The sequence below is a fragment of the Megalopta genalis genome, chromosome 12 (genome assembly GCF_051020955.1).
Source record: "Megalopta genalis isolate 19385.01 chromosome 12, iyMegGena1_principal, whole genome shotgun sequence".
Taxonomy (NCBI): Eukaryota; Metazoa; Arthropoda; class Insecta; order Hymenoptera; family Halictidae; genus Megalopta; species Megalopta genalis.
In genome coordinates, this window is record NC_135024.1 from 3653143 (window position 1) to 3681112 (window position 27970).

At 38.4% G+C, this 27970-nt stretch overlaps 1 protein-coding gene and 1 long non-coding RNA gene across 6 annotated transcripts in view; one reads left to right on the plus strand and one right to left on the minus strand.

Moving 5' to 3' along the window:
• The window catches only part of LOC117228701 (dual 3',5'-cyclic-AMP and -GMP phosphodiesterase 11), a 177753-nt gene that overhangs the window by 18759 nt on the left and 131024 nt on the right, over window positions 1-27970 (minus strand). For 3 of the 5 annotated variants that reach the window (XM_033484643.2, XM_033484640.2, XM_076525775.1), the window contains 3 exons: window positions 3702-3945; window positions 1576-1948; window positions 113-511 (listed from right to left, as the gene is read on the minus strand). In XM_033484643.2, the coding sequence (XP_033340534.1) occupies window positions 113-511; window positions 1576-1948; window positions 3702-3910 (981 nt within the window). In that variant the 5' untranslated portion in view covers window positions 3911-3945. The remainder of the gene's footprint in view (window positions 1-112; window positions 512-1575; window positions 1949-3701; window positions 3946-27970) is intronic. The other 2 variants (XM_033484642.2, XM_033484641.2) reach the window with 1 other exon arrangement.
• LOC143260383 (uncharacterized) lies at window positions 21229-27890 on the plus strand. The gene is made up of 2 exons (XR_013034529.1): window positions 21229-22004; window positions 25025-27890. It is a non-coding gene; the product is annotated as an uncharacterized LOC143260383 (long non-coding RNA).

Consider the following 27970-nt stretch of genomic DNA (forward strand, 5'->3'; position numbering starts at 1 on the left):
ACATACTCAGGTTTTTGAATAAAATTAAGTGGAACTGGAATGTAGACAATTGGCAACAATATGCATTTAAGGGTTAAAGCGCTCGATCTCGAGAAGAACAACGAATCCTTACCTTGTAAGCGTCCGGTATGTTAACAGGATCTCCGCTTTCGGCGACGTAGCCGACGATCCCGGTGCCCCAGGGAATTTTGATCTCGTCCTTCTTCTCCATCTCGAGCAGGGTCGATCTCGAGCAGACGTCGAACAGCTTCGAGACTAGGCATCTGCTCCTCGAGTATCCTATTTCGCGTTGCTCCGCGTTCCCGTTGTCCGTCTTCCCGAGGCCGACGCCTCCGGACGGACTCACCGCCGAAGAGGATTCGTGATTCTGCGAGGAGGGCATGCAACCGCCCCCTCTCTCGCCCTGGACCAAGAACAGGGAGCCCCGGTCCGCGTGTAACAGGGTGCTCACGTTCTGCAGGATCTTGTGGCACAAGGACCTCACATCCAACTCGTTACAGATGTCCTTGACCTACGGTTCAATTGATCGTCATCAATTATACCGCGCGGCAAGGCTCGGGCCGCGCCGCGCCGCGCGCGGAAACTATATCAGCGAGGGCGCGTTCGTAATTGAAACGGTTGCAAATTACACAGCGTGGCGCGGCCACTGAATGAAACATTCTAATTGTTCCTGCTGATCGAAAAAGTCAGGTTATTGACGATCCAAATCCGTCGCGACTTCGGTGGATGTTGGGGAGAACTGCCATAAATGCGACGCTTTTATTTGGGATAAAAGAATTAGACGAGCAATCTGATTGATGCTTGAAGCATTTAAAAAATCAGCAAAGCGTCGATGAGTTTCTTCTATGTTTATTTACTCTGTTTTGATTTTGTTAAAAAGTATATTTTGTCTCATTAATCAATCGGATCGCGTTGAATGAAATAATGTAAGACAATAGAGTAATCTTGGTATTAGTTTGACAAGTATTGCGTTTTTATTAATCGTAAACACGTGTAATATTATGTATCGCAAAATTATATAAAACTTCTTTAGGTTTTTCAGTTAATATCACATTTTACTATTTCACGACAAAAAATGATTCTTCCAGTAAAACGAAACCGAAACAAGTAATCGATAATTTTTCTATAAAAAAAAATTTCGCCATTATCGACAAAATTAGTTGGTAAAATATCTGCGCATAAATCGAATCATTAATGCGTATAAATCATCATCTGGAAAATTACTGGCAGTTGATTTTCGCCTGAATGCCCCCTTTAAGGTAATCGTGTAAAATACACAAACAAAAACACATTATCTTTTACATATTAATTCCCATAAAAGTTCACAGCACCGTAACGATCTTTATTTCACTTCAACTTTGTGTAGCAAAGTCACAAGTTTTGCAAAATTTGCTCAGATCTGCTGGTAGGTGTATCGTAAAAATCTTCCGAATGCAAAGGGTTAATGTAAGTAATTAGCACACAGCTATGATTAATTCAATTACAGCAATCTACTTTTCGAATCGAGAACGACGTTACAAAACGAGTGACTAACCTCCGCGTTCGGCGAACATTTAACACAAGAACGAATCGTACCAATTCAAAGATGAGATCCTTCTCGTCGAGGTGCCTCAGCTCGTGCCTGGAGCGTCTCTGGGGTCTGTTCGAGTTTCCGGAGCCGACCGGCTGACTTCCTGGCTGGCCGGAGTCCCCGGGTGTGACGCTCAAGAAGGTGGGCGTCCCGTCGATCGTGTTGACGATCGGCTTCAGCAAACCGCCACGCTCGAACTCGTGCGCCGAGATCTTCCGGACAGGGGTCGTGGCACCCGAACCGCCGGAACCACCCCGACCGGAAGACGATGTACCACCCGCATGGATCGGGCTTGACAACTCGACGCAACTGCTCGACGAGGACGTCGGCGTCGCGTGAGAAACCAGCCACATGTCCACGGTTTGCCTCGTGACTTTCCTGTCGATACCGTAATAGCATACGATTGGTGAACATGTTTTGCTGAGATGCCAGACGAATTGACGATGGATGCTTCGCGCGGATGTTCCGATCCAATCCGGGGTCGTAAAACCCGGATTGACGAGATGAACAGTGCTGGATAAATGGATGCGGACACCCTTCGAAACTATACGACTGCTCTAAAACTCAATTAAAGGATCTAAATTTTGTTTCTATTTTCTTGACACTTTGATGGCCGATGCCACGTGACAGAGTCAACTTTAACTCGGCGAGAGACGAGGGTGCACCACTGGGTGCAGAAGTAACCAACTCAAATTAACGTAATTTTTGTGGCAGAGGTTTTAATACGTTTTAATTTTTTTTTAAATTTTGTTATGTAGGTGACAGAATCCCTCTGTGAAATCCTAAAAATTCTCGTTAGATACTTGTCGACATGTTAGTGCCAGTTTTGCAAATATTAGATGATTTTTCAAATGCGAATCTTTTCGTAAATTCTCTCCAATTGTCTCTCAGCTTGTAAACAAAAAACGGACGATTTGGGAAGTGGAGATTATACAGTTTTAGATTAATTATAGATTTTATAGTTGACAATAGGCGACTATGAAAATGAGGCTCGAATAATCGTGTCTCCTCAGATCGTCCATTTTTGTTTAAAAGCTAAGGAACAAATAGAGAAAATGTACTGTATTTCCGATCGATTTGAAGGAAATTGAATGCATAATTCCGGAGAGATATCGCGAAAAATATAGTTTCGAGGAGAGCACGAAAGAAGACTTTTCTCTCTGAGAAATTAAGATTTTCGAAGCTTTACCTTCGATCGCGAAACGTTCGAATTTCGAAATATCGCTTTGACGCAACATTCTACGGACTTGAAACTTCAAGGAAATGCAAGAAGTTCGAATTTTCTGAACAATTATGGCCTTCAAACGTCTAGATCGAGTGAGTCGAGTTCTTTGAGAAAAGTTATGTTAGCACGAGTCTCCGGTTTGGGCCCACTTGGCAGCCGGTCTCCCAACTGACGTTCGAGTACTTCGCGATCTCCGAAGTTTCTCTGAAATTTCCACGGAAACCCGGTCTCCTGTTTTGCTTTCCGAATTGTCGCCCTACAGAGAGAACGTCGCGCTCCGTTGTTATTTGACGTTCTATTTGGGTCCGGTGTGCCGGCCGTGCACTTTGAGCCGTTTGTTCCTCGCAGTTTGACCGCTTTGGACGTTTCCGCGCGAGCGAGCGATCGCACGAACTTCTGTTGATAGCTGTGGCTGCGCATCTTTAGGGAAGGCGGCCCTCTAAACTAGGAAATCTGCTCCCATTTTAGACCAGATTCCGCTTTGACGCGAGCGACCCTTACGGAATACCTAATTTGCCACGGTTAACATCGTTGGTCATCTTCTGGCCAGCATAAATCGCGGGGAAATTACGTCTTGCGGACGATACACGGTGGAAGCTGTCGTCAGAATTCGATCGAAGTGCCAAAACAACGCGAAGCTGTTTCATTTTACATAATAAAGCGGTTTTTAAAACACTCTCGGACAAAGTTAGGTATATTAATAAAACAAAGGGTGTCCCAAAAATGTCTCGCGATCCGGAAATGGGGGGCAAAAATTTACTGAAATTTTATGTCCTACTTGAAATACTATTTCACATGAATTTCACATGAATTGTGAAGGATCGATTACGTGAAATATAGTATCTCAAATATTTTCTCTATAAATGTAACGCAGCTTCGACGACAATACTGTGTTTTCATGGTAACCTGAGGAAGTAATCGTTGACGAAATCTGGATGTTCGTCGAGCCAGGACTCCATGCGGGCGTACTCCGGGTCGTACATGGCCGAAGTCGAGGAATAAAAACTGCCGGTGGATTTTCCATCTTGCACCTGTTGCAGTGTGCCCTGACCCGCCATAACGCTCTGCACCCCTTGCACCCCTTGTACACAAGGTGCTGCCGTCTCCGCCGTCATCCTCGGCTCTTCGATGCTCCGCAAGTGCAGGCCTACTTGACAGACGAATAACTCGTTATCACATAGTCATTTGTTTATAATATTTATTTACTAATGACAACGTATATATTATACGTATTTCATCTTGCATTTAACTCTGCTCAATTGTCATACATCGTGATATAACATTGTATTCTTTTTTACAATATTTACATTTAAACTTGGGCCGAATATCTTGAACTTTGTTCTTAAAGTGTCCTTAAAAATCAGTTCGTAAAATGCTCATGATTAGACAATAGATTTTTTAGCAATTGTACTATACACGAAACAGGCGTGCATTTAAAAAAAAAAAAATATTATTCTTATCTGACCTGATTTTAAATTCAAGAGCAATACATTTAGGAATTGTCCGCACTGCATATACAAATAAATAATTTATTCTGTTGTACAATGGTTCAGCCATGTAACTCAGAGATTTTGTTCAAACCTTTAGGATATACATACATGTACATTGTATTGTATATATGTATTGTGTATTATATATGTATATTTATAAACAAATTGTCTAGCTGTCATTCGACACAGTGAAAACATTCAAATAGTTGAAAAGCGTGGAAACATTATTCGCAGCTTACTAAACAATAATACCACCTAATTGGTTCTTGTTGCTTCTCGTAACAGATGCAACAAGTATTTATTTTGCATAAAATTCCGCAGTCTAATCATGAGTATCGCGTTACATTGACGTACATTAATGAAACGACGTTCTCCTGGATTTTATTCTGGGTCATTAAAAAGTATAATAAAAATATGTCACTGCTGTCGGAAAATCGTCGACGACATCGAAAATCGGAAAAGATTATCAAAACCGGAAAAGTTTATGCACTCGCATTTCCGTGCGTCAGCAAGACCAACAAAGACATTAAGAAGTTTAAGACGTTGGATTTGCTCATCGTTTTTCGAAAGTAATGGTGTTTTCGTTTATCAAAAGCTCCGTCCAACGCGATTTTGTACGTCGTCGACCAGCTTATAAATTTCACGGGCTGTAAATAGTGCGCGGATAATACAAGGAGTAAAATTCAGGTTATTCGCGAATAATTCGTTGCATTATCATCCGCCGCCCCACTCGCGGAATAATGCGGTCGTAAACCACCCCCTTACAAGTCACCCTTAACGATAGACGTACTCGGATCCTGGAGTTAAAGACAATAGCCTGGTTTTATGGTACGGGCGTGACTATGCTGTTATTTTTGACGTTCGATATCCCTATGCATGAGCTCCCTATTCATTTTAATTCACAGCCATTGTGGGTTATTAACCAACGAAACACTAATTTTCACGGTAATTAAATGCAAATTTAACGCAGCTCTCCGCTCGGCGAACATAATTCGCGGAGGAATAAAGTTCATAAATTACCGGAGCTTCTAGAAAGATTTGCGACCTAACGATTATGGAAAATTTATGGTCGTCGCTCCAATTTGATAATTTATGAAATTGAAAAAATAATTTGAGAAACACAGTGATTATATATTTTAAAATGCCCGGAAGTCGGTACGCTCTACAATTGCATAGTATTCACAGATCGGTTTTCAAGAGCGAGATACGCAGCAAGATAGTAGACTTGTTAGAGTCTACTTCGCGCGTACGAATCTCAAAAGAATTCCGTAAGAGCCAGCGCAGAATGGAAGCAAGAAAACGGAAGACAAAACGTGCTACAGCACGTGCTTAGCTGCGTGCCTCGTGACTTTGACCAGCAGTTTCTGCAGTCAGCGTGTTTTGCGTCGCTCTGCTGGATAGAAAAGCTTTGACGGTCTTTTGCACCATAACACGGCGCGTCACCCATGCGTGAGTGACATAATCATTTTCCAAGGTCTCAAAATTTATTCTTACGTCGATCTATCGTAATTTCCCAATTCTATCAACCATTTGCACTCGAAGCCATTTGAACTCTGAATTCAAAGTAGCTTCTCTCACTCAAGTATTTGCATTTTGTATGTGCATTATATACATATACATTGTACTGCATAAATACAGGGTGTTCCACAATTATTTTAACAGCCGAAAATGAGGGGTAGCTGAGGTCATTTGAAGTAACTTTTTCCTTTGCGAAAATGCAATCTGCGGCTTCGTTTACGAGTTATTAACGGAAAACACTGACCAATGAGAGGTGACGGCGCGAAGTTCGAGAGCCCGCAGCACGAGGCTTTGACAGATGGTCGGGACGGACTCGAGCCGCGTTCGAAGTATTGAACAAATCACGAAGCGAGAACTATCCGGATTTTTTTTACTACGTAACAGTGATATTCTTAAGAAGAACGCAGTTCACCTTTACTTTAGGACGTCTGAAGGATATTTACTAATTTTTCGGACCCGAAATAGTAAGTAATTTAACCGTGACGGCCGTTTTAATTTTCTAGTGTGCATGACACCTTGTGTGTAACATATGAAATTTTTAAGCAAGATGTACAGTGAATAACATTGACATATCCTTGACATAACCTTGACATGACCTTCACAAGACCTTCGGTCTTGTCAAGGTTATGTCAAGGTTATGTCACGGCCATGTCAAGGTCATGACAAGGTCAACTTCATATTTCTCTAACAAACATATCCCTTACGTCCTTTAACACGATTATTATTTATTAGATTAGCTTTGTGAATCATTCGTTGAACTGTGTTCGGACATGGAATTATTTAAATTAAAATATCATGTACGTACTTTGTTAATCTTCACTGCACACCTTGCTTAAAAATTTCATATGTTGACCTTGACATGACCTTAACATAACCTTGACATGACCTTGATATAACCTTGACATGACCTTGATATAACCTTTACATGACCTTGACACGTCAAGGTTATGTCAAGGTTCTGTCAAGGTCAACATATGAAATTTTTAAGCAAGGTAAGTATGTAAATGATATTTTAATTTAAATAATTCCGTGTCCGAACACAGTTCAACGAATGATTCGCAAAGCTAATTTAATAAATAATAATCGTGTTAAAGGACGTAAGGGATGTGTTTGTTAGAGAAATATGAAGAATATTATCAATAACCTTGACATATCAAGGTTATGTCAAGGTTCGGACACGGAATTATTTAAATTAAAATATCATTTACGTACTTTGTTAATCTTCACTGCACACCTTGCTTAAAAATTTCATATGTTACACACAAGGTGTCATGCACACTAGAAAATTAAAACGGCCGTCACGGTTAAATTACTTACTACTTCGGGTCCGAAAATTAGTAAATATTCTTCAGACGTTCTAAAGTAAAGGTGAACAGCGTTTTTCTTAAAAATATTACTGTTACGTAGTAAAAAGAAATCCGGAAAGTGTTCGCTTCGTGATTTGTTCAATACTTCGAACGCGGCTCGAGTCCGTCCTGACCATCTGTCAAAGCCTCGTGCTGCGGGCTCTCGAACTTCGCGCCGTCACCTCTCATTGGTCAGTGTTTTCCGTTAATAACTCGTAAATAAAGCCGCAGATTGCATTTTCGCACAGGAAAAAGTTACTTCAAATGACCTCAGCTACCGCTCATTTTCGGCTGTTAAAATAATTGTGGAACACCCTGTATATATCATATGAAATTGAATATTGTGACTCGTGGTGAGTCGAAGTCACCAGTCGAGTGCAAAGGATTAAGATTCGCAAAACATAAGAACGTTAAAAAGTTAATCCATTATCCATATTATCTAGATTAACCATATTATTAAATAATAATTCCACGTTCATGGTAACGCAAGAAAATTTTGGATCGAATAATAAACATATATACATCAGCGTTTATTTTCATTAGAAAAATTTGGAACGACAACTTTGCCGCAAAATTAGGCTTCCAAAAATCAGATCTGCAGGAAGATAAATTTCGAATGAGAATTTTTCATTAGAGAACTTTGGAACGACAACTTTGCAGCAAAATTAGACTTCCAGAAATCAGATCTGCAGGAAGATAAATTTCGAATGAGGACCTTGTAACACGAAGAACGAAGCGTGTTCTACAGAAATGCCGATCTTCGGAAGAAAATCACCGCGTAACGTGTACTTTGGAGTCACATAGGCTTTTATATGCGACGTAAGACATGCAAATGAGAACGGCTAAACATTTCTGTTGGTTGTACATATAGAGTGACGACATGGTCCGCTTTTATTGGACCGATCCGAAAAATTCCGACGGACACGAATCGCGAAATTCGCGATCTTACCGCGGCAGCGATAAAGGATGAAGGAGACGATACGGTGTCGTTGTTGGCAGCTCGAACTGCTGCAATTAGGAGATGTTGACACAGTTTTTCATTGTGTCTCTCGAACAAAGAAGCGGACTGGAATTTCGCGGATACGGTGCGTTCTCTACTATTCATGGCTAACATCATTTTCTTATCTGGACCTGGCTTCAAGGTTTCGTAAAATCCATTATCATTTTCCAGTGTCCTTGCTCGGATTAAGTCACTGTATAATCGCCATTCTTCTTTTCTTTTTTAGAAAAATCGCAATGTCTGGAGCCACCAAACGCGATAATTTCTGACCAAAAGACAATTTATCAACTTTCTATATTGAAGAAAATTTGTTTTTCCTTCGAAGTAAGATCCTATTGATACTTCGAAATCCAAAATGTTAATTTTGTCGAATAACGTTATAAAGAGAAGATCTTCAAATCGAAACTGAAATGAATTATTTTTATTATTCCCTATTGAATATCGAATACAAAGTGTCCGATACACTTTTATTCATGTCAACGATTGCATTTTAATTATTAATGCATTTCGTGAGAACTTTTTAACTCGCGAAGAGAAAATGTTGAGTGTTTATAAATATGAACTTTGAGAAAGCTTACAACAAATTGAGTAAAAATGGTAGATGTCGGACTTTTTTTATATGAAATTTTGCACTATCATTAACACGTACACGTAACTTTTAAGTGCAAGTACCTGCAAATGTGAATTCTACGTGGACTTTAACAAGCGGAGTTTCACGGTACTGCAGAGTTGTGTGACTGGCCCAATGCGACTGCGGCCGAACAGAAACTTTTATCGATTTTTCACACATTTTCGATGATCTCTGGTAACGAAATGTTTCCAACAAAAGTTCATCGGTATTAATTTTTCTACAAATTTCAATATACAAAGTTTCTGGAACAAAATTTTTGTTACAAATAATTGAAGTCGTTTCGATTTTTTAAACGTTAATAAATATTTTTGACCTCGTAATATAATAGTTGACGCCGAGACAAATTCAACGACCTACCACACTATGACCGTAAATCTTGCAATAACGCTAAATTAATTTTGGACGCGATAAACCGGTTTCCAGCCTACTGTACGATGCACTAATTGCTAAGTGCATTGTGACGATGGTGTTCTCAACGAGAATTTTGTATATCAGGATTCTGTTATTAGATCGCTAATTTTCATGCACTCGTGATGCTCGCGTATATGGAGAATTAAACAAACATGTTCCCGACGTAACAGCGTATAAAAATGCTCTTCGTGTTTGTAAATATGTAAAGTACGTTAAATGTTTCCATTAGCAAACGGTAATTTTAGCTGCAGGCAATTTTACCTTTATTCTCGTTTTATAAAATAACCTTCGAAAATTTGCATATGGATCCGCGGGATCGTCATTAGAGTTTTAATGAAAATTATTCTGCGCATAGAGAACCTACTTTCCGTCGGTAATGAATTTAAAATAGCAGCTGCGGGTTCGATGGGGGAAGCAATCGAATTTGTATGAAATTTGGAGAAGTGAATTTTATGTATAGGTAGCGAATAACTGTTTAACAGCTTGCTTTTAAATAATTACATTTATATGGTCACTTTATTAAACACTCTATTAAGGAAAGTGTATCACAGTTACACTATTAACACTTTGACTGCCGCGACACCCATCTGAGGGAGACAGAGTTATTTAAAATATAATTCCAAAAGATTAATTTTTACGCTAGTCTATTCCAATAATATAATAATATAATAATGTAATAGTGTCATAATATAATAATATAGTAATGTAATAATGTAATAATGTAATAATGTAATAATGTAATAATATAATAATATAATAATATAATAATATAATAATATAATAATATAATAATATAATAATATAATAATATAATAATGTAATAATGTAATAATGTAATAATATAATAATATAATAATGTAATAATATAATAATATAATAATATAATAATATAATAATATAATAATGTAATAATGTAATAATATAATAATGTAATAATGTAATAATGTAATAATATAATAATATAATAATATAATAATATAATAATATAATAATATAATAATGTAATAATGTAATAATATAATAATGTAATAATGTAATAATATAATAATATAATAATATAATAATATAATAATATAATAATATAATAATATAATAATATAATAATATAATAATATAATAATATAGTAATATAATTATGAAATTTTGAATTATTTAATTAAATCATCGGTGAAAAGAGCTACAGTGCGGCTGGTTTGTTCGATGATACGGTGCGAACTTTCAACGGTATCGGTGTTCGTCACTTCCACGCGGTCCCTCGTGGGAAATAAGGGGAACCTTGAAGCTAGTCACCCTTTCTCGTTGGTCCCGATTCCGTGTCACGTATTGTACACGTAGGACATCATAGTGTCCCTGATACTGCGCGACTATGGAGGTTACACCGTTTCCGTAATGCTACTGCATCGTCAGTCTTCATTTTCACGATCAGGTTTATGACTGTGTTTCGCGTAACAACTTGGATACAGTCGGTTCGAACAACTATTGCCACCTGACCTTTCCGTTTCCTCAGCACGTCGCACCGCGAACCATAAAAATTTGACAAGATCAGAGCCATGTATTTAGTCGAATAGAAACCGAGAGATCCGGTATTTATCGCAGTGGCTGCGAAATTGTAGGTGTTGGTACATTTATAGCATGTTCGAGTTCACGTAATAAAATGCTATTATCGTGACATAATTTTTTACGATTGTGACAACATTTTTACCCCCTTTTAGTGTTTACGTGGTGCAGGCGAGTGCTACGTTGTTTAATTCATGACATTTATGAAAAATCTGGTTCGCCATGATCTTTATACGATTTACGATGTGAATAAAGTCACCAAAGTTACATAAAAAGTAGATATTTTTCCTATTATACTTCCTCGTTATTAGAAATTTTTATGTAAAATAAAAATTGCCTTCATCAATTGCAAAAAATAAAAACTAAAGAAACTCGTTCTTTTTGTAATAATTTCTTCTACGATCGTAGATTTTTTTCCTTAAAAGTTGTCGATGTTCTTGCTCAATTGAGACGTACACTACGAGTCGTACGAGTTTATTAAAGCTAATACAATAATTAATGTGACCTATAACAGAATGTCCTTCGGATAATCTTAAACAGGAAACATATTTCATCCTTTTGGCAGCCGAATCTGCATACATGAAAAATAGGTCTTGCGCGATTCATTTCAGTGGACTGGATCTCCTGAGAGCCAATTAACGAACTTAATTGTGGGTCGACTCCTCACTTGCTCATAAATCATACAATTTTCTTTTTCTTCTTTTCTACCAATCGAAACTGTCCAATCCATCGGCCATTACGAATGGAATCATTATTATTATAATATAAAAGAGGCATATAACATGTATTTAATTAAGCAGTCTTAATTGTCACGTTTAATTGGACGTTGTCGGCCATACTTTCACGTGTTTTAGTTCCAACTTCGGTCGACTAAAAATTTTCAACAGACGTTGGAATTTTCTTTACGACATTTCATTGTCGCGTTTTGTAAGTTTTGTTGCATCAACAAGTTCGTTCACGTTTTTGCAATGGACTGTTTCATAGAAATCATCAACTCGATTTCAATGGTGAACAAATCTGTATACGTCATTATAAAATTCGAAATATCATCGGTCAATCTCTTGCTAATAGAATGGATGCAGAAAAACAGTAGCTGTATAATTTTGACCGTAGAACGAAATATAGTCGAACCAATGAGACAGTATTTACCGTCCGGGCACAATGCTGGCGTCATGAATAAAGAAATGCCTGCACGGTTTTATAGCGAATTTAGGTTCGTTAACAAAAAGTACTTTAAATTCAAATTGCACTCTGCCATGGAAAAGTTTACAAGCCAAAAGTTAGGATACGCTCACTAACGAGATGACCGGAGTTTTAAGCACCACGGAATTTCGTACTCGTTATAACATATTAAGGGGGTATTCTTGTCTGGAACTTCAGCAAGAATGATTTTTTTATTGAATTTTTTTAAAGTATATAATATAGAAAATGTGTCTGCGACGGAATCTATTTGAATTCGTGAAATGTACCAAGTCAAATGCAATCCTTCACCTTTCTTAAATAATTTTAATAAATTGAAAATAATACATCGACATTCTCAGCTTCTTTCAATCTTTCCATTATTTTATTATTTTTCCATCTCATTCTTTCATGTTTGCCATAAATGCATAAAATCCGAAGTTTACCGATAAATAAAACTTTGGACCCGTTTTTTCATGTAACCTCAGTTTTCGAACTGGTATTGAACTATGGTATTTTAAAAATGTTTTTCTGCACATTTTTTTCAGTATGTCATAGATCAAGAAATTCGACAAAATCGATAATTAAACTTCAAAGTGCCGTCATCTTTTTAATTCTTGAAACTTGTATTTATGGTGGTTCACACAATAGTCAAATTCGTACTAAACAAGGTGCCATTTTGTTTGTTTGTTCGACCTCCGTTTAGCCAAACACAGCCCGCGAAATTTTTATTCTCTCAGTTTAAAAAAATAATTTGAATACTTTAAAAGTTAATAAATATGTGCGCCAAAAGTCATATACAAAACTTCTCACGTTCTTTCGTGGACCGCTAAAGAAATTCATTTTTCGAACTTGAATTTGTATGTTCAAATAAGAAATAATTAAAATAATTAGTTTTACTTTCAATTGAATGAAGTCTTCGCAACGCTACATTTTATCGCAAAGTTGTCCGACGAACTTAATACTTTGGATTTCAACGATTGAAAGGGTTGTCAGTTTCGAGGAAAACAAATATCCTGAAAAGTCGAAAAATTGACTTCTTGCCAAAGATTACCGGATCAGCGAGCCGTGGAGGGGAACGCCACGGAAGAGCCTGGTGGTGCGAGAGAGATAATTTTAAGGGTGGCGGCGATTGACCGGTGCCGTTAGACCCGGGACGGAGGACTGCGTGACCTCGAGCGCCTGACAATACCGCATTTTTGCGAGGCGTTTTGTCGCTTTTATATGTGGAGGTCGGAGTCTACGAGGTTCTCTCGTCACCATACGCTCGTCAAACGTGCGCGTCGTAAACTTCTCGAAGAGGCCCAATCCGCCTCGGCTATTGAATCGTTACTTTTTCTCGTCAATACAAGTTTACAATGATTGCGCGTACGAAATAGCATACATTACTAACTGTACAATTTTTGAAAGACCGTCGATGTGTTCCAGCCAATGTATTATATGACGTTGCTCAGCATAATTTTGTTCTTAGAAATACAAATTTTTTATCGAATTTTCTGAAAGCATATACCATAGAAAATGTGTCTGGGGTCTATTTGAATTCGTGAAACGTACGAAGTTACGGATGTTTATGCAAAATAAAAAATGCTCGTATCAATTGTAAACCATAAAAGCCAAATACAATCCTTCATCTATCTTAAATTATTTTAATAAGTTGATACATCACAATGTTCTTGGCTTCTTTCAATCTTTCCATTATTTTATATCTCATTTATTATACAATGCTGTTGGCCCAAAAATTCTGCAACGCTTTGCTTATTAATTAAACCTAATTCCTAGATTTACATCGTAAGCTCATGCTAAGTGACTTATATCTAGTTCCAAAATTAAAACTAATTATTTAGTAACTTTAGGTAGTCGATAAATTAATATTCGAATCGTTGCTGTACCTTCACACTTCATCGATCGCGCCAAAAATCTCAAAAATGTGATAATATTATAGTAATTTGTTCTATTCAATTAAAAGTGCCAAGCAAAGTTACGCGACACGAATTACTTTTCCAACATTCTTGCCTCTTGCGAATCTTACTAAAATTACGAAATTATACCGTGCCGAATCGATTTTTGTAAATCAAATTTTCGCGAATTATCTAGGATTTTGACCTATGGCCCTTAACACGTGTCATGCGATTTTTCACGTTCGCCACGCGATACTGTGAAACAGTAAAAACTGGAGGGAACGGACGAGACTAGTCGTTCCTTTCCGCGGAAAGAGATAGCTGGCTGCAGGAAAAAGCGAGACGATACTAGAAGACTCGTTTTCCTGTCAAACAGCCATATAAATGCAATGATGCATCTGCGAACCGTAATTACAATTGCAGTTTCAACAAACCGCATCATTCCTCTCAGACATGAAGCTTCATAGTTGGGGCCGTTCAAGCGTTCACGGACGATTAAAAAGGCGTGTGTCTGCCTAAGCAACGAACGTCTTACCAATATATTTAATCGTCATGTGAAACGTAAATTTCAAATGTATCACTAGTAATTACGAATCCACGCGTTCCATAAAACAGTGGATTGCTCGGACTCCGTACCTCTATTACATATACACCTCTATTATGTATTATATCTCTTTTAACGATGACAAGCTTCTTTCCGTTGATTTTTAGACATTCCGAAGTCGTACATAAAACGTGCATTTCAAACAGAATTCGAGAACTGTGGATATAACATTTATTTTTTAAGATGAAAAATTATCATTTTTCACTGCAATGCGTACTAACTATGCGTATAAACTATTAAGACTGTAAAATCGCGTAAAATGCATAAATAAAAATACAAAATCTTTAATTTATTAATTCTCATGAAATTCCGTAGCGGTATAATGATTTTTATTTCAATTTATCTGTTGGTATATTATAATAAAATAAATATGTATTGGCGTGTATTGATAGGAATATCGAGAAAAAAGCTTCAAAGTGCAAAGGGTTAATTGCAGTTCTACAAATTTACTCGATTTTCGTTTATATAAAATTATACACGATTTTCATTGATTTCAAATTCTACTCGATTTTCATTGATTTCAAATTCTACTCGATTTTCATTGATTTCAAATTCTACTCGATTTTCATTGATTTCAAATTCTACTCGATTTTCATTGATTTCAAATTGTACTCGATATTCGTTTATTCAAAATTGTACTCGAGTTTCTTCTATTTAATATTGTACCCGATTTTCGTCTGTTTAAAATTGTACTCGATTTTCTTCTATTTAAAATTCTACTCGATTTTCGTTTATATAAAATTGTACACGATTCTCACTGATTTAAAATTGTACTCGACATTAATTGACTCAAAATTGTACTCGATTTTCATTTCTTCACAGTGTTACCGAATTTTAATTAAATTAAATATCTCGCGACGTCAGGCAGGCGACAGAAAACCGACGATCTATCGTTGGAACAATTTCCGATAAACAGAAGCGCCCGAAAAAAGGAACGCGCGCATAAGTTATGGAAACACCCCGCGCAGTAACGCGGAGCAAATCGTTAAAAATGAAGTAGCCTAAGTTCCCCGTCTCGGAAGCCCGCGATCCGCAATTTCTCGTCCCGATCCGCGCGCGTCGAGTGGCTTCCTGTTCGAGCAAGGAGCATGAAATCCAGCCAGCCCGCGACTACAGAATTCCGTGGAAGTATCCGAGCAACAAAACGGCTGACGTGCTGTTTTTATACGCTGAATCTGTTTCTGCGGCGGGATCCACGTGCGCGCCGCTACACTTTCTAGTTTATCGGCGATTCCACGCCGGTTATAAACGCGAAAGAACAGAGAGTTTGCCGGCGCGCATTGTGTCTGCCGTCAGCACGGCCGTCGAAGCTCATGGAAAAATACGGGTACAGCTTACCGGGTAAAATTCCTACGCGGCCTGGCGTGTGTCTCCCCGCTGCAAAAAAGTCCCATGCTAATTCAGTGTTGAACGGCCGGTCTCATAACGGATGAGTTAGCACGCGTCATGATTCTCCGCAACGTCGGGCTCCGGATCCCGATTATACCGTGACGGGGGTTGTCGTGACAGTAATAAACTTCCACGGACTTTGTATCGTGCTGAGCCGAGGCATCGGCGTAATTCACGTCCTCCTTTTTTTTTATTCGTTTACTTTCTTTCTTTCCTTCCTTCCTTGTTCCATTTATTTTCCTTATCCGCATTTTTTATTCAATTTTCTGTATTTTCCATTCGCGCATCGATCGATCGATGCGGATCGCTCCAGCAGGTTCACCGGTTGCAAAAATATCTCCGATCGTTTTTCGATGGCCGATGAACGCCGTTCGCGCGTCCTTAACACTAGAATTGTCCGGCATAAAACGCAAATGACATACATTGCCTTCCGATAAGATTGCTCCCATTCGCGCGTCGCGCTACGATTGGTACATCGGGCGACAAATTTCATCCATGCGTGCTATTCGAATGCTATAAATAAATTTTTAAACTTTTCCTTTCACCTTTGAAAGATAAATCAAATAATCCGTCTCGCTTGCGATAGAGAATCTCGTGCACAGAAAATCGAAACGTGGTTTCGAATTTAAAGAAGTTCGCACGATTCGATTAAAAGGTTGATCGGTCAACGAAGAGATCAGAAACAAGTCATTTTTGACTTGTCCGATAGTTCCAGTGTCAACGTCGTTACAAAATTATTTTATACTTTACTCAACTCCTCGCCTCGTATGTTATTTAACGGGTACATAATGAACGTATCGTTTCATCTAATCGAATAAAGATCGAATTTTTTAGAACATTCGAAAACGCGCCTTCCTTCCTTCTCAACCGAAGCAACAAATAGAATTGCTAGATTGCAACCATTGTCTATGGACAGCTATTTAAGTTTCCAAAAGATCAGTAAAATTCGAACAAAATTTAACACCGTCCCGATGTGTTCAAATATTTTTCGATTTAATACGCGTTAACTATTCTCAGATATTCTCGATAACTTCGTATATCCTTCGAACGAAACTATTTCCGAAATCTTTCACTCCAATACCGCTTAAGGCGACTACAGTAATGTCTTCCTAATCGACGCTCAGATTGTGAAGGGGACAATAATGGACGAATCTGGGAACAGGAGATACGATTATTCGAGCCTTGCGGCTTGTTTTTATAATCATTGACAATCGATAACCATAAAAAAACGAGCCACAAGGCTCGAACAATCGTATCTCCTCTTCAAAAATTGTCCATTTTTGAGAACAATCTGAGCGTCAATTAGAAAAACATTACTGTAATTCGAAACTCCTTTCGCAACGATCGCATTCAGTTTCCCCGAAAACGCTATTCGAAATCGATTTATCCGAGAACGCCTAATTGCTTCGTGGATTCGTTTCGGCATTCATTCTGTAAATAACGTTTTTAACGAACACGCGACAGAGTCATAAGCAAGCGGATTATTCGGTGGAACCGAGCCGTGGTGAAAATTTGGCAAGCATGGCCGATCTTGTGCAGCTCGGTTGCACAATCGGAGCCTCCTTCCGTCAAGGATGCGCGTTTCTACAGTTTCCGCGATTCAAAATAAACGCAGATCAGCGAGCTGGCCGATTATCACGCCCCATGCCGATCGATCGTACGCGGTAACAGTTTTGGAGATCGTCCAAGATGGCCTGCAATCGAGCGGACGGTGAAAAAAAAAATTGGATTCTTCATACGGTATCGCGACACCGGTGTGGCCATTAATCAACACACGGTTCCCCGAGATCGGCGTTCGTAAATACTCGGAATCGCTCGATTAGCGTCAGCGTAATGAATCGCTCTTCCGCCATAATTTAGGATACAAATTCTCCGTTTCGCAAAAGGCGAGCTTCGAGACAGTAATGTGTTACGCAATATTGTACAGGGCGATACGCCTAACTAGGCGCCGTTGCTAATTCAATTGCCTCTAATTTATGAATATCCGAAAGAAATGATACAATATCGTATTCGTATTGAAACCAGCTATCGTGATATGACTAAAAAAATGTATGGTCCCATTTAAAAAAATCAACTTGACCTTGAAATATCATTCACCATTATGTCAATAAAAAAATTATTGATACCACCTAAAACATCTCTTTATACTGAACACTTTTTATATAAACATTATTTTCGTATTCCGAGATATTTCGCTGTTCTCAGTTAGGCGTAACACCCTGTATATCGTTCGGGTAACCATGCTTTATCTCGTCCTGGGCTCATTAGGGTCCACAGAGTTCGCGGCTCGGTCTAACACGTGCCGCCAAACAGTTTCACGATTCTAGGATTTTACTGTATTTTTTTTTATTTAAAGCACGCAGCTCGCGTGTTCACGCGATTCGTCGATTTTCGGCAATTTCGGCTGAAACGACTGTTCTCCACGATAACAGTAACGTGACCGCATTTGTTTTCTTGGAGATCAATACGTTCATGACAAACTGTCGTCGACCAAACATCCAACAATCGATACCGTGATGTATCGATTGCGTTTAATTCGTTCGAAATCGTGCTATCGCTAGATCGCAGATATCAAAATATCGGAGCAGTTTACGAACGCTGTGATATAAATCTCAATTTATTGTAAATATATTAAGGAAAAGGAACGCATTTTTTTGACCTGCGATTGTTTCACAATTTTTATTTTGCATAAAGATCACCTGAACGTTGTCTCGACTACGTATTTTCAATTAGACTATCTTTTTTAACGCATTTATGCTAGAATTGACTGGACGAAACGCGAAACAATGAAATATTTTGATTGAAAAATAATAAAACAGATGACAAAATGCACGAAATTATTGCTATTTCTTCTCACATTATTCCAGCGATGAAATATGCGATGCAAGGAATGTCTTTGTAAATTGTTAGACGCTCGGAATATTACGGAAGGATATTTCGAATATTGTCGTTTTATAGAAAGTGCTGCAGTTCCGTGCAATGCAACAATGTATCTTATTAAAAACTCGTTTGCCTAGTATCTGGTTCGTGCTCGTGAATATACATACGTATATACATACATACAGGTGTTCGCGTTTTCACTTCCTTCTCGTGTTACATAGAAAATAGCAACATGCAAAATTAACCACCGGACATGTTTATTACTGCGAAAGTTCCAATCGAACAAATCAAGGAAGAAAACGGATTGTTCGAAAGATACGTCCGTGGAACCTGTTGCCAGTAAAGATTCAAGTTTATTGACCCTCTGCTGCCTTGCGCGGGCTGCGCGCGACGTTCAATTTTTTCCATTTCAATTTGATCTCGTTTAGTTTAATACGGTAGACCAAAGTGTAACGCGACGAACGAAATTAAACGACAAATAATACGAATTCGATTTCCGAAAAATTGTGCTACGATGTACATTTTCGATTTATGATTACGTTTCGCTGCAATTTTCGGGAACATTGCGTACAGGAACTTGTGAAACATATTTTTCTGCATTGATTCGCGTAGACTGGAATTACATCGATCTTTCACGTAGACGTTGTAAATTGCGAATATAAATTTGTAATTTTACTCTATTGCAATATTCCAGATAATGCAATATTCCAAATCAAACGACATTTGTTAAAACATTTTTTCGCTATCTTTCGTAATTGCCGAGTATTCTCAATTTCGAGTTAAAACGGACACCCTATATACCGAATTGCAAGCACTGAATCTGAATTGAAATTTATATCGCGCTGATACTGTGAATAATATAACTTTATAATGTAACTATAACTAATAACCATAACTAATAGCTATAAATAATATAACTTATTTATAACTTATGTAAGTATAATAATGTAACTTATTTTCCTCCAGAAAAGTTGCGCGAGGAAAATATATTAAATTGTAAATACATAAAACTTCATCTCGTCTCGAAAACGAGGAAACTCGCATTAGAGAATTCCGTGGAATTTGCAGTTTTTCCGCAAAGTAAACGGCCGTATAAACAATCTTCTGTATTGTTGTTCCTCGTCAGAAGTCGACGATTTTTCAAGATATAAGCAGAGAACGCAACACGGGAACGGCAGGCAGTAAATCGTAATCGATAGTAGAAACGCACGTTAGTTGCAATTAATGGTGCACGCTGTTTTCCAAGTCCCCGCGGCTACGAATGCATTCGATGTCGTGGCCTGCACGGATTCGCTAAGCCGCGGCAATGTTTGTGCATCACGGATGCATGAACATGTCGATTTTAATGAAGACGAATAGGCTGATCGCGATTTCGATAATGGCTGATAATGATAATAGCCGCGTGTAGGTAAAGTGCATGATGCATCCGCGGCATACAATGGTCAGAAAATTCGGATGCTGTCGAACGATGCTGCGGGCGTAAAAAATACAAGGATTCGAAATATCAGGGAACCTGCTAATAAAACGAACTCCGAAATGCATGAGAATCTTATCGATGAAACAAATTATTTATCCGAATAAATTTTTGTTCGGATAATTTTGTTCGATAGTGTCGAATAAAATTCGTCGTCATTATCGTTGGTAATTTGTCATTTATGCAATAAAGTAACAATCGCGTCTCGCGACCATTGATCGTTGTGCACGTCCGTAAGCACCGTCCGTGTCGCAATAAAAAATTGGTCTCCGATCGATATGTTCCGATTGTCCCACAATCTATAACAGCGAACAATACCGCCATTCATACTTATCTAGATTGCAAAGAAAATTACGCGCCGACTTGTAACAGAGAGGTCTAATAAGAAAACGGATGATGAAAGTGCGCGATCTTGTTTGCCGCGGGATTCGTTCGAAAAATCGTAGAAATTTTGCGGAAGACAAAACAGAAAATAATTGCATTTGCCGCGAATTTAATCGCCGCGGAACGATAAAAAGACACCTCTTATTACTTGTCATTTCCTGCGCCGAGGCGCTTTCTTACCGAGCTGAACAGTTGTGCAGTTTCTATAAGCCTGATAATATATTTTTTTATGCTGATACGAATTTTCATTTTAATTACATTTTTATAAGAAGTAATTTTAAATAAATTCTTATAAGAATATGCAATTTCAAATAAATTGTTCCATTAAATATTTAGTTTAAAATTGCAACTAAAATGTACGATAAAAACCGTAAAATGAAAATCCAGAGGACTCAGCTGTAACTAATTAAATTGTACGTAATTGTGCAATTTGTGCAACACAGGATATGTTAGCAAATTTTCATTACAAAATTAATTTCTGTAAGAACAAGTAATTTCCTATCAATTCTTCTGACAGCATATATGAAACTAATTAATCTAGCGACACTTTCATCCAAACATATTTCATAATGAACCATTACGCATAACACATTATGAAATAAGTATCACGTTATAGCCAGTACAAGCATAGTCACTCGCACATGTACACAAATATTGTCACAATTAAACAGTGAATCTACCAGCAAAATAACTGCAAAATAATTGCAAGAATCTATATAGTTTTGCCATAAATGCATACATAATTTCTGTCACAAATGCATAATATCGAAAACGTTGAATAAATAAAAAAAAATATCAAAAACAACGAACTTATGCAACGATTGTACCGTATCGATATCATTGCCTGTGCATTTCCCAGGTCATCGAAGACTCGATAACGCGAAAAGATTTTTCATACTCTCCGAACGTCATTGAACGAACGTCCTTGGAAACGAATCTCGGCGACGCGACGCGACGGCTTCGTTTCCTGATACGATTTCCTCGGGATTCGGTGAAGTTCCGACGAGATCGTCGGATCTTTCGGCCAGTTAGGCGGAATCCAAGCGTTACCGCAAACGATGACAGTGCCAGTCACATTATGGTGCTGCCGGTGTTGAGTGGCAAGGAATCGTAAGGTAGCCCGGCAAGAGTGCAACCAAGCGGCCTTCATTCGCCGCGACTCGGCTTGGTGGCGCCAAGCTGACCTATCTCTTCCACCGGCGCGGTTGTTCAGCCTGATTGCTTGACTTTCTTCAGAATAGAAACACAGTGCTCGTTCATTTTCTGCGTTTGCCGGCGACGGGAACTCCGGCTCGACTGTTCCAGGCTAAATGGACGGTGTATTTTCGTTTCCAGTACCATCCGACCGCGGAGGCTGCTTAACATTTCGGAGATTTTGCGACGGGTACAGCGTTTTCCGCAGACTTATCAAAGTTCGCCGAAAGGGTTCGGAAATTTAGGACAAATCGGTAAGCCTTTTTCGAACAAGTTTCAAATAGAACCGATTCAAATGATCAATATTTTCGATCTCTTAATAATAACAATATTTTTATAAGTAGATCGCAGAAATATGAAACAAATAATCAAATAATAAGTCAAATATAAAACAGTGGAAAAATTGAAAGTATTAATATCAAATAATAAAACAGTGGAAAGATTGAAAGAATTATAAAGCATCGGCACACCATCGTCGCCTCTTAAAATCGTCACAGGAAGAAACAAATGTTTATTCAGTCCCAGCACCTTGACATAAATAATTTGCTTTTGCACAAGTGACAATTTACAACAGCACACTCACAAGGAAAAGTAATCCCGTCAGAATTCTCCGGTAACATGAATTCGACAAATATCGAAAATCAATAAAATCGTTTCGCCGAAACGGGAATAACTTGCACACGTTTCAATCAACATATTCCGACGCTGGAGTTCTTTAATTAAATTTCAATGTCTGCCCTATAATCGTTGTTCACAATAACGTCCGACGTGGACGGGAGAGACGAATGCCGAAGCCGAGGCAGCGCAATTAAATCTCAGTTCATTAGCGCGCACAGGAGAAAATTAATTTTACGAATGAAAATGTTTTCTCCGACGAAAGAGAGAGAGAGAGAGAGAGAGAGAGAGAGAGAGAGAGAGAGAGAGACCGAACGGATGAACTGTATCGCTCTCGCGCATGTGCTAATTACATTCGGAAAAAAAGATCGAGCCTCGCCGCGGAGCGAACATTCGGCCAATTAAGAGGCCGCTTTTGTTGTTTTTTTTCGCTCCGCAACGTTTTACGCGAACACGATTAAAACGAGCTAGTATCGGGTCGAATAAAACGGCGAGAGTCAAGGATACTACGTTCCGCGGGATTTCAGGCTTGAAACGTATCTCTCGGAATTCTTCAATGAAATTTGCTCCCCAAGTTTCGATGTTGCGACTGCTCCCGGGCTGTTTCGCCATTGTGTGCGTGACAATGTTCCCAGTTGGAAGACGCGCGCCGCACACAGCCGCGGAACAAAGAGCGCTCATTCGCCTCGAGTAATTAACTTTTTAAACTTTCATGACACCCGATTTCCATACAATCGCTCGCAGCTACGAAGAACTGAAACACGAGGCTGAAAACGCGTGTCCACCGTCGCACACAGTGGTCGCCCGACCACATTCGAATAACATTTTCGAATGTATCCTTCGCTGCGATTTTTATTTCGAACAAAATTTTATTCGGCTAATAATCTCAAATAGAATGTTCTCCCGAATAACGTTTCGTATCAAATATCGCGTGCAATTTTCTTCGAACAGTATCTCGAATAAATTCCGCGCGTAAAAGTTTGTTCGTTGTTCGAATGAAATATCTTAAAATAAATATAATATAATAAAATATCTTTCTCTTCGGAAAGTGGATTTCGAGAGACCAGCGAACGTCGTCGTTGTTGTCGCGTGATCGCAACGGAACGATAAACTATCGGCGTTTCAGCCCGGCGATGCTCGATAAATAAGAAATTAATATATTTTTTATCTGCGTGTTACATCCTACATTACAACAGCTAACAAATTCGATACACGCGAATAACACTCGATCGTGGAGACAGCACTCAAGACAGCCTTTACCACTCCATTTTATTGCTAATTGTTTATCGGCCTGTCGATATCGCACGGTTGCCTTAGATTTTTTGCCGCGTCGTTAAGATCTTTTTCTAATCTGTTCCCATACGCGAATCTTTCTATTCGCTCCTTTTAATTTCTATTTAAAAATCAATTACACAATTCAAGTCTGTATTAAAAACCTATTACGCTTCAAATTTATACCAGAAATCTGTTGTATCCTAAATTTTTATTAGACCTTTTCAAACTCAGAAAATATAAAATATTAAATGTCATTCTTATGGGCGAACTCCAACAAAGTTGAACACAATGCAATAGCATTTTGGAATGCTTTTATTGTTTCACGTTCGATCTACATATTCTTGTCATAAATGCATCGAATCGGCAGTCTAGCAATTGTACAGATTTTTTTATTGTCTCCTGTTTCGATAAGGTAAACTTCTCTAGAACGAGGGAAAGATCGAGAGAGAGAGAGAGAGAGACATTTTACATTGTCTGGAAAACAACAAATTAATACGAGCTCCCCAAGGTCCGCTGCTAATGGAACGCGATCTTCTCATTGTCCGAGACTTTCGATCGAATGATTATGCTTTCAATCAACCTCAAGTACGATAGTAATGGAATAATGATATCGATCGGAGATCGGATCAATGTGCCGCTTCCAAGTGCCTCTTATCTGATTACCTCATTGATCGGTCGAGCCGTTTTCTGTAATCATTTTGTTCCGTAATAACGTGTGACACAACGCAGTTAAGCCGAAGAAAGAGAGAAAAAAAACGATAGATCGTCAGTGATATCGGATTATCGACGATGTTCTTCGTATCGCTCGGAGTTCTTCGAGTCTGGCTTAGATTGCTGCTTCGCTGTTTTACGGTGTCAATAAAGCAGCTTAATTCGCTGCTTTTCAGTGGCAAACCTTGGCAACAGACGGTTTGTTTGCGTTAATGTTAATTTGAATACACAAGTTGCAACACACTCGACTGTTCAAGCACTTGTCAAGTGTACACTGTTGCAAATGAGTTGACATCGAATTCTGAACGTAACGCGTTTGGCCATTGAAAATATGGCTTTCAGTATTTTCTTCTCAGACAAAGTCAGATTCTTCGTGTCAGGAATAACGTCTGAGAGCCGATCGGTAACGTTCAGTGATTAACTCCAATAATAAGAAATATTTGACTAGCTATTAATAGATTTGTGGTATTAATTGTTAAAAAAAAAAGAAAAAAAGAATTACTTCTAATTTAATTTAGTCGAAAAAGTTTATTTTTAAAGGTTACACGTACTTTGTTAACAATGTTTGGAAAATAATTGTAGCAGAATTAAAAACTTTGTAAGACTGGAAAGATCTTTCAATTTACGCTAATTATACGTGATTGTGTAATTTTCTTTATTCTGTACTTTTCAGTCTGAATGTGCATACAAAAAGTGTCATCTACAGAGATGCTATTCTGAGATATAAGGAAACACAGCAAGTAATGGCTTATTATAAACGATGTCACGATAACATGCTCCATGTAACTGCTCAGACAAAGCTAATTGCAATATCTGGTCCATTACAACCTATTAGGTTGTTCGAGAAGCTCGTATCGATTTTTCAGGCAGCGTTTGCAGAACCTGAAGCAAATAGTTCTTAAAGATTTTATAATATCTAAATATATATAAAATATATAATATGAAATATAAAAATATATAAAATATAAAAATATATAAAATATATATAAATATATTCTAAATTATGATAATACCTGAATATATTATAAAATATAATATCTCGATGACTTATTTTCTCAAAAGGTATATGCCGTATTGCAGCGTCAATGAGCTATTCATCAGGATTTGCTATGTCTTTGAAGAACTAAGTCGACGAAGTGTTCACGCAGGAACATTGACAAATCTTGTTGCCACTGTAATGAGGACCCATTCAACTATGATCCATCTTTTCCGGAAAATAAATGCACTGTTGCAACGTCAATAAGATATTCATCAGAACTTGCTATGTATCGGTAGAACCAAGCATGAATCGACAAGGAATTCACACTAGCACATTGAAAAATCTCGTTGCCTCTATGTATAATGAGAGCCTTCCGCTGCCATAATGCGTCCGACTACCATTCGACTTTATTAAAACATAGATGCATTATCGCGTTGCTAATAAGTAGACTGCTGATCTTTACGAATTGATGAGACGTGCAGATTTTTGAAATTCAACAAAACGTGTAAATTAACACGGTCTAACAGCCTCCTAATTTCACACTATTCTACGCTTTACTTTACACCTCTCTTTAATCCCAGCTTTCGTCGAACGACGTATGGAAATGAGAATTTGCATAAAGACTCGCAGTCTACTAATTTGTTATCCGGTAGTGTACGTAGTGTGACCAAACAACCATGAACGAACTGACCAGAAGTTCATGCACAGAACGGAAATACGAAACGGTCCCCGTTACAAGTTACAATAATTCATTCAAATATAATCATCTCTTCGAAAAGTATTTAACACCATTACGGTGTTAACAAATGATTTGTGAAAACCAGCAAAACGTTCGAAAGTCCAAGCATCAATCGTCGATGAAATCGTGCGCGAGAAAAGATCGAAACGTCTCGCTGTTAATCGCGGATCGCTAATTAATTATTCATCAGAATTCGTCGCAAACGACAAAGAACGGCCAACCATAAATTCCAGGTGAAGCACGATGAAATGGCCGCGGGATAATGGGCCGTTCGAGCAATGCTAATTTTCTTTAAAAACAACCGTACGCGTTACACCGTGCAGTTAATAAGCTATTCATCAGAATTCGTCGCGTCCGGACGTCTATCGACGGTGGCGCAATAACACAAAGGATGTCCGGTTTCTTGTGTCACGTTCTCGCAGCCGCGGCCCGCCGTCGTGGTTCATTTTACTGACAGTGACAATGCGTGGTTCGGCTGATAGCGGTGGTCGGGTATCGAAGAACAGTAAGCCAGCAACAAGAGCATGCAACCGACCGGCCTTCACTCGGCTCGCCTCGGCCTGGTGGCGCCAAGCTGACCTATCTGTTCTACCAACACAGAACTCGCCTTGCATCAGAGCTCAGGCTCGCCTTGCTCGACTGGCTGGCTTCGCAGGAAAATGCAGACGTGCTCGCGCAACCATGTTTTTCTCTCCCTTCTGTGTACGTGTGCCAGACGTGCACGTGCACGCCGCCGGCCACGTGTGTGCACGCCTCAAACGATCCGAGCACGATGCGCCGCGCGTAATCGCGCCAACCTCGCATAACCGACTTCTTTTTCTCGTCCGCGCGCACAAGGTCCATTAATTACTACTCGTACGCACCGTTTCATTCCTCCGGGAATCATTTTCTTCCTGTGTCCACGGATCTATGCCTATCGCGGACAAGCCGCAGCAAAACCGAGCCAGCGACGCACCGGGTCCGGGAAACCATAATTTCTGATCAAAATTCAATTCTATCGATGTTCAGATCGGAACAAATATTTTGTTTCTACGTGTAAAAACCTTGTACGATTCTGCGATCGGATACAGCGATATAAAGGAGAAAATATGAAATCGGCATTAGAAGTAATTGCTTGATTTACTCGTTACGGAATAGCAACATACAAGTTCATGCTATATCTTGCATGGAAGCACTTATATTTCAACTGTTTTCGCGCGTCAACATGCAGGAAGTATGCCAGCTTTTTAACAATTTAAATTTTAATGCGTACGTTTGTAATCATGTGGTTATAATTGTTACGATCATTGTGTGCCATATATGTGTGTATAATAATTAGATATATGCATATTATAGACATATCGGTATAGACGTAAATTTAGAATAATATTGTTTTTTATGAAGTATGATACAGACATAATTAATCGCTTCTTGAAAAGCCATTTTTCACGGATACAAATATTTACTAGAATATTTTATGTAATAAATTATCACTAAACTGCGGATTTTTATGCAAAATAAAAATTGTCCGATCGATTGCAGTAGAGAAACTAAATAGAAAGTTTTTTCTTTTTTTGTACCATTTTAATAGATCGCAAATAATGCAGTGACATATTTTAACACTTTTAATTCCTCTACTATTCTAAATTGGAACTGCCATTTTTGGCATAAATGCATAAAATGCGCACAGTCTAATCGTTACAATAACATTATCGCAATTATTACGTTCTTGCATAAACATGTAGGAATAATACAAGATGTAAGAAGTAGATAGGCACTGTTAACATGCAATTCACGTGATGGTAAATATAACTCCTCTTCACAAAATTATAGCACTTTAAATACGAACAATTTTCTGACGTTGAAATACAGGTTTTTAAAAGAGTTTCTGTATCGTCTCTTGATTATTCATAAACTGGTCG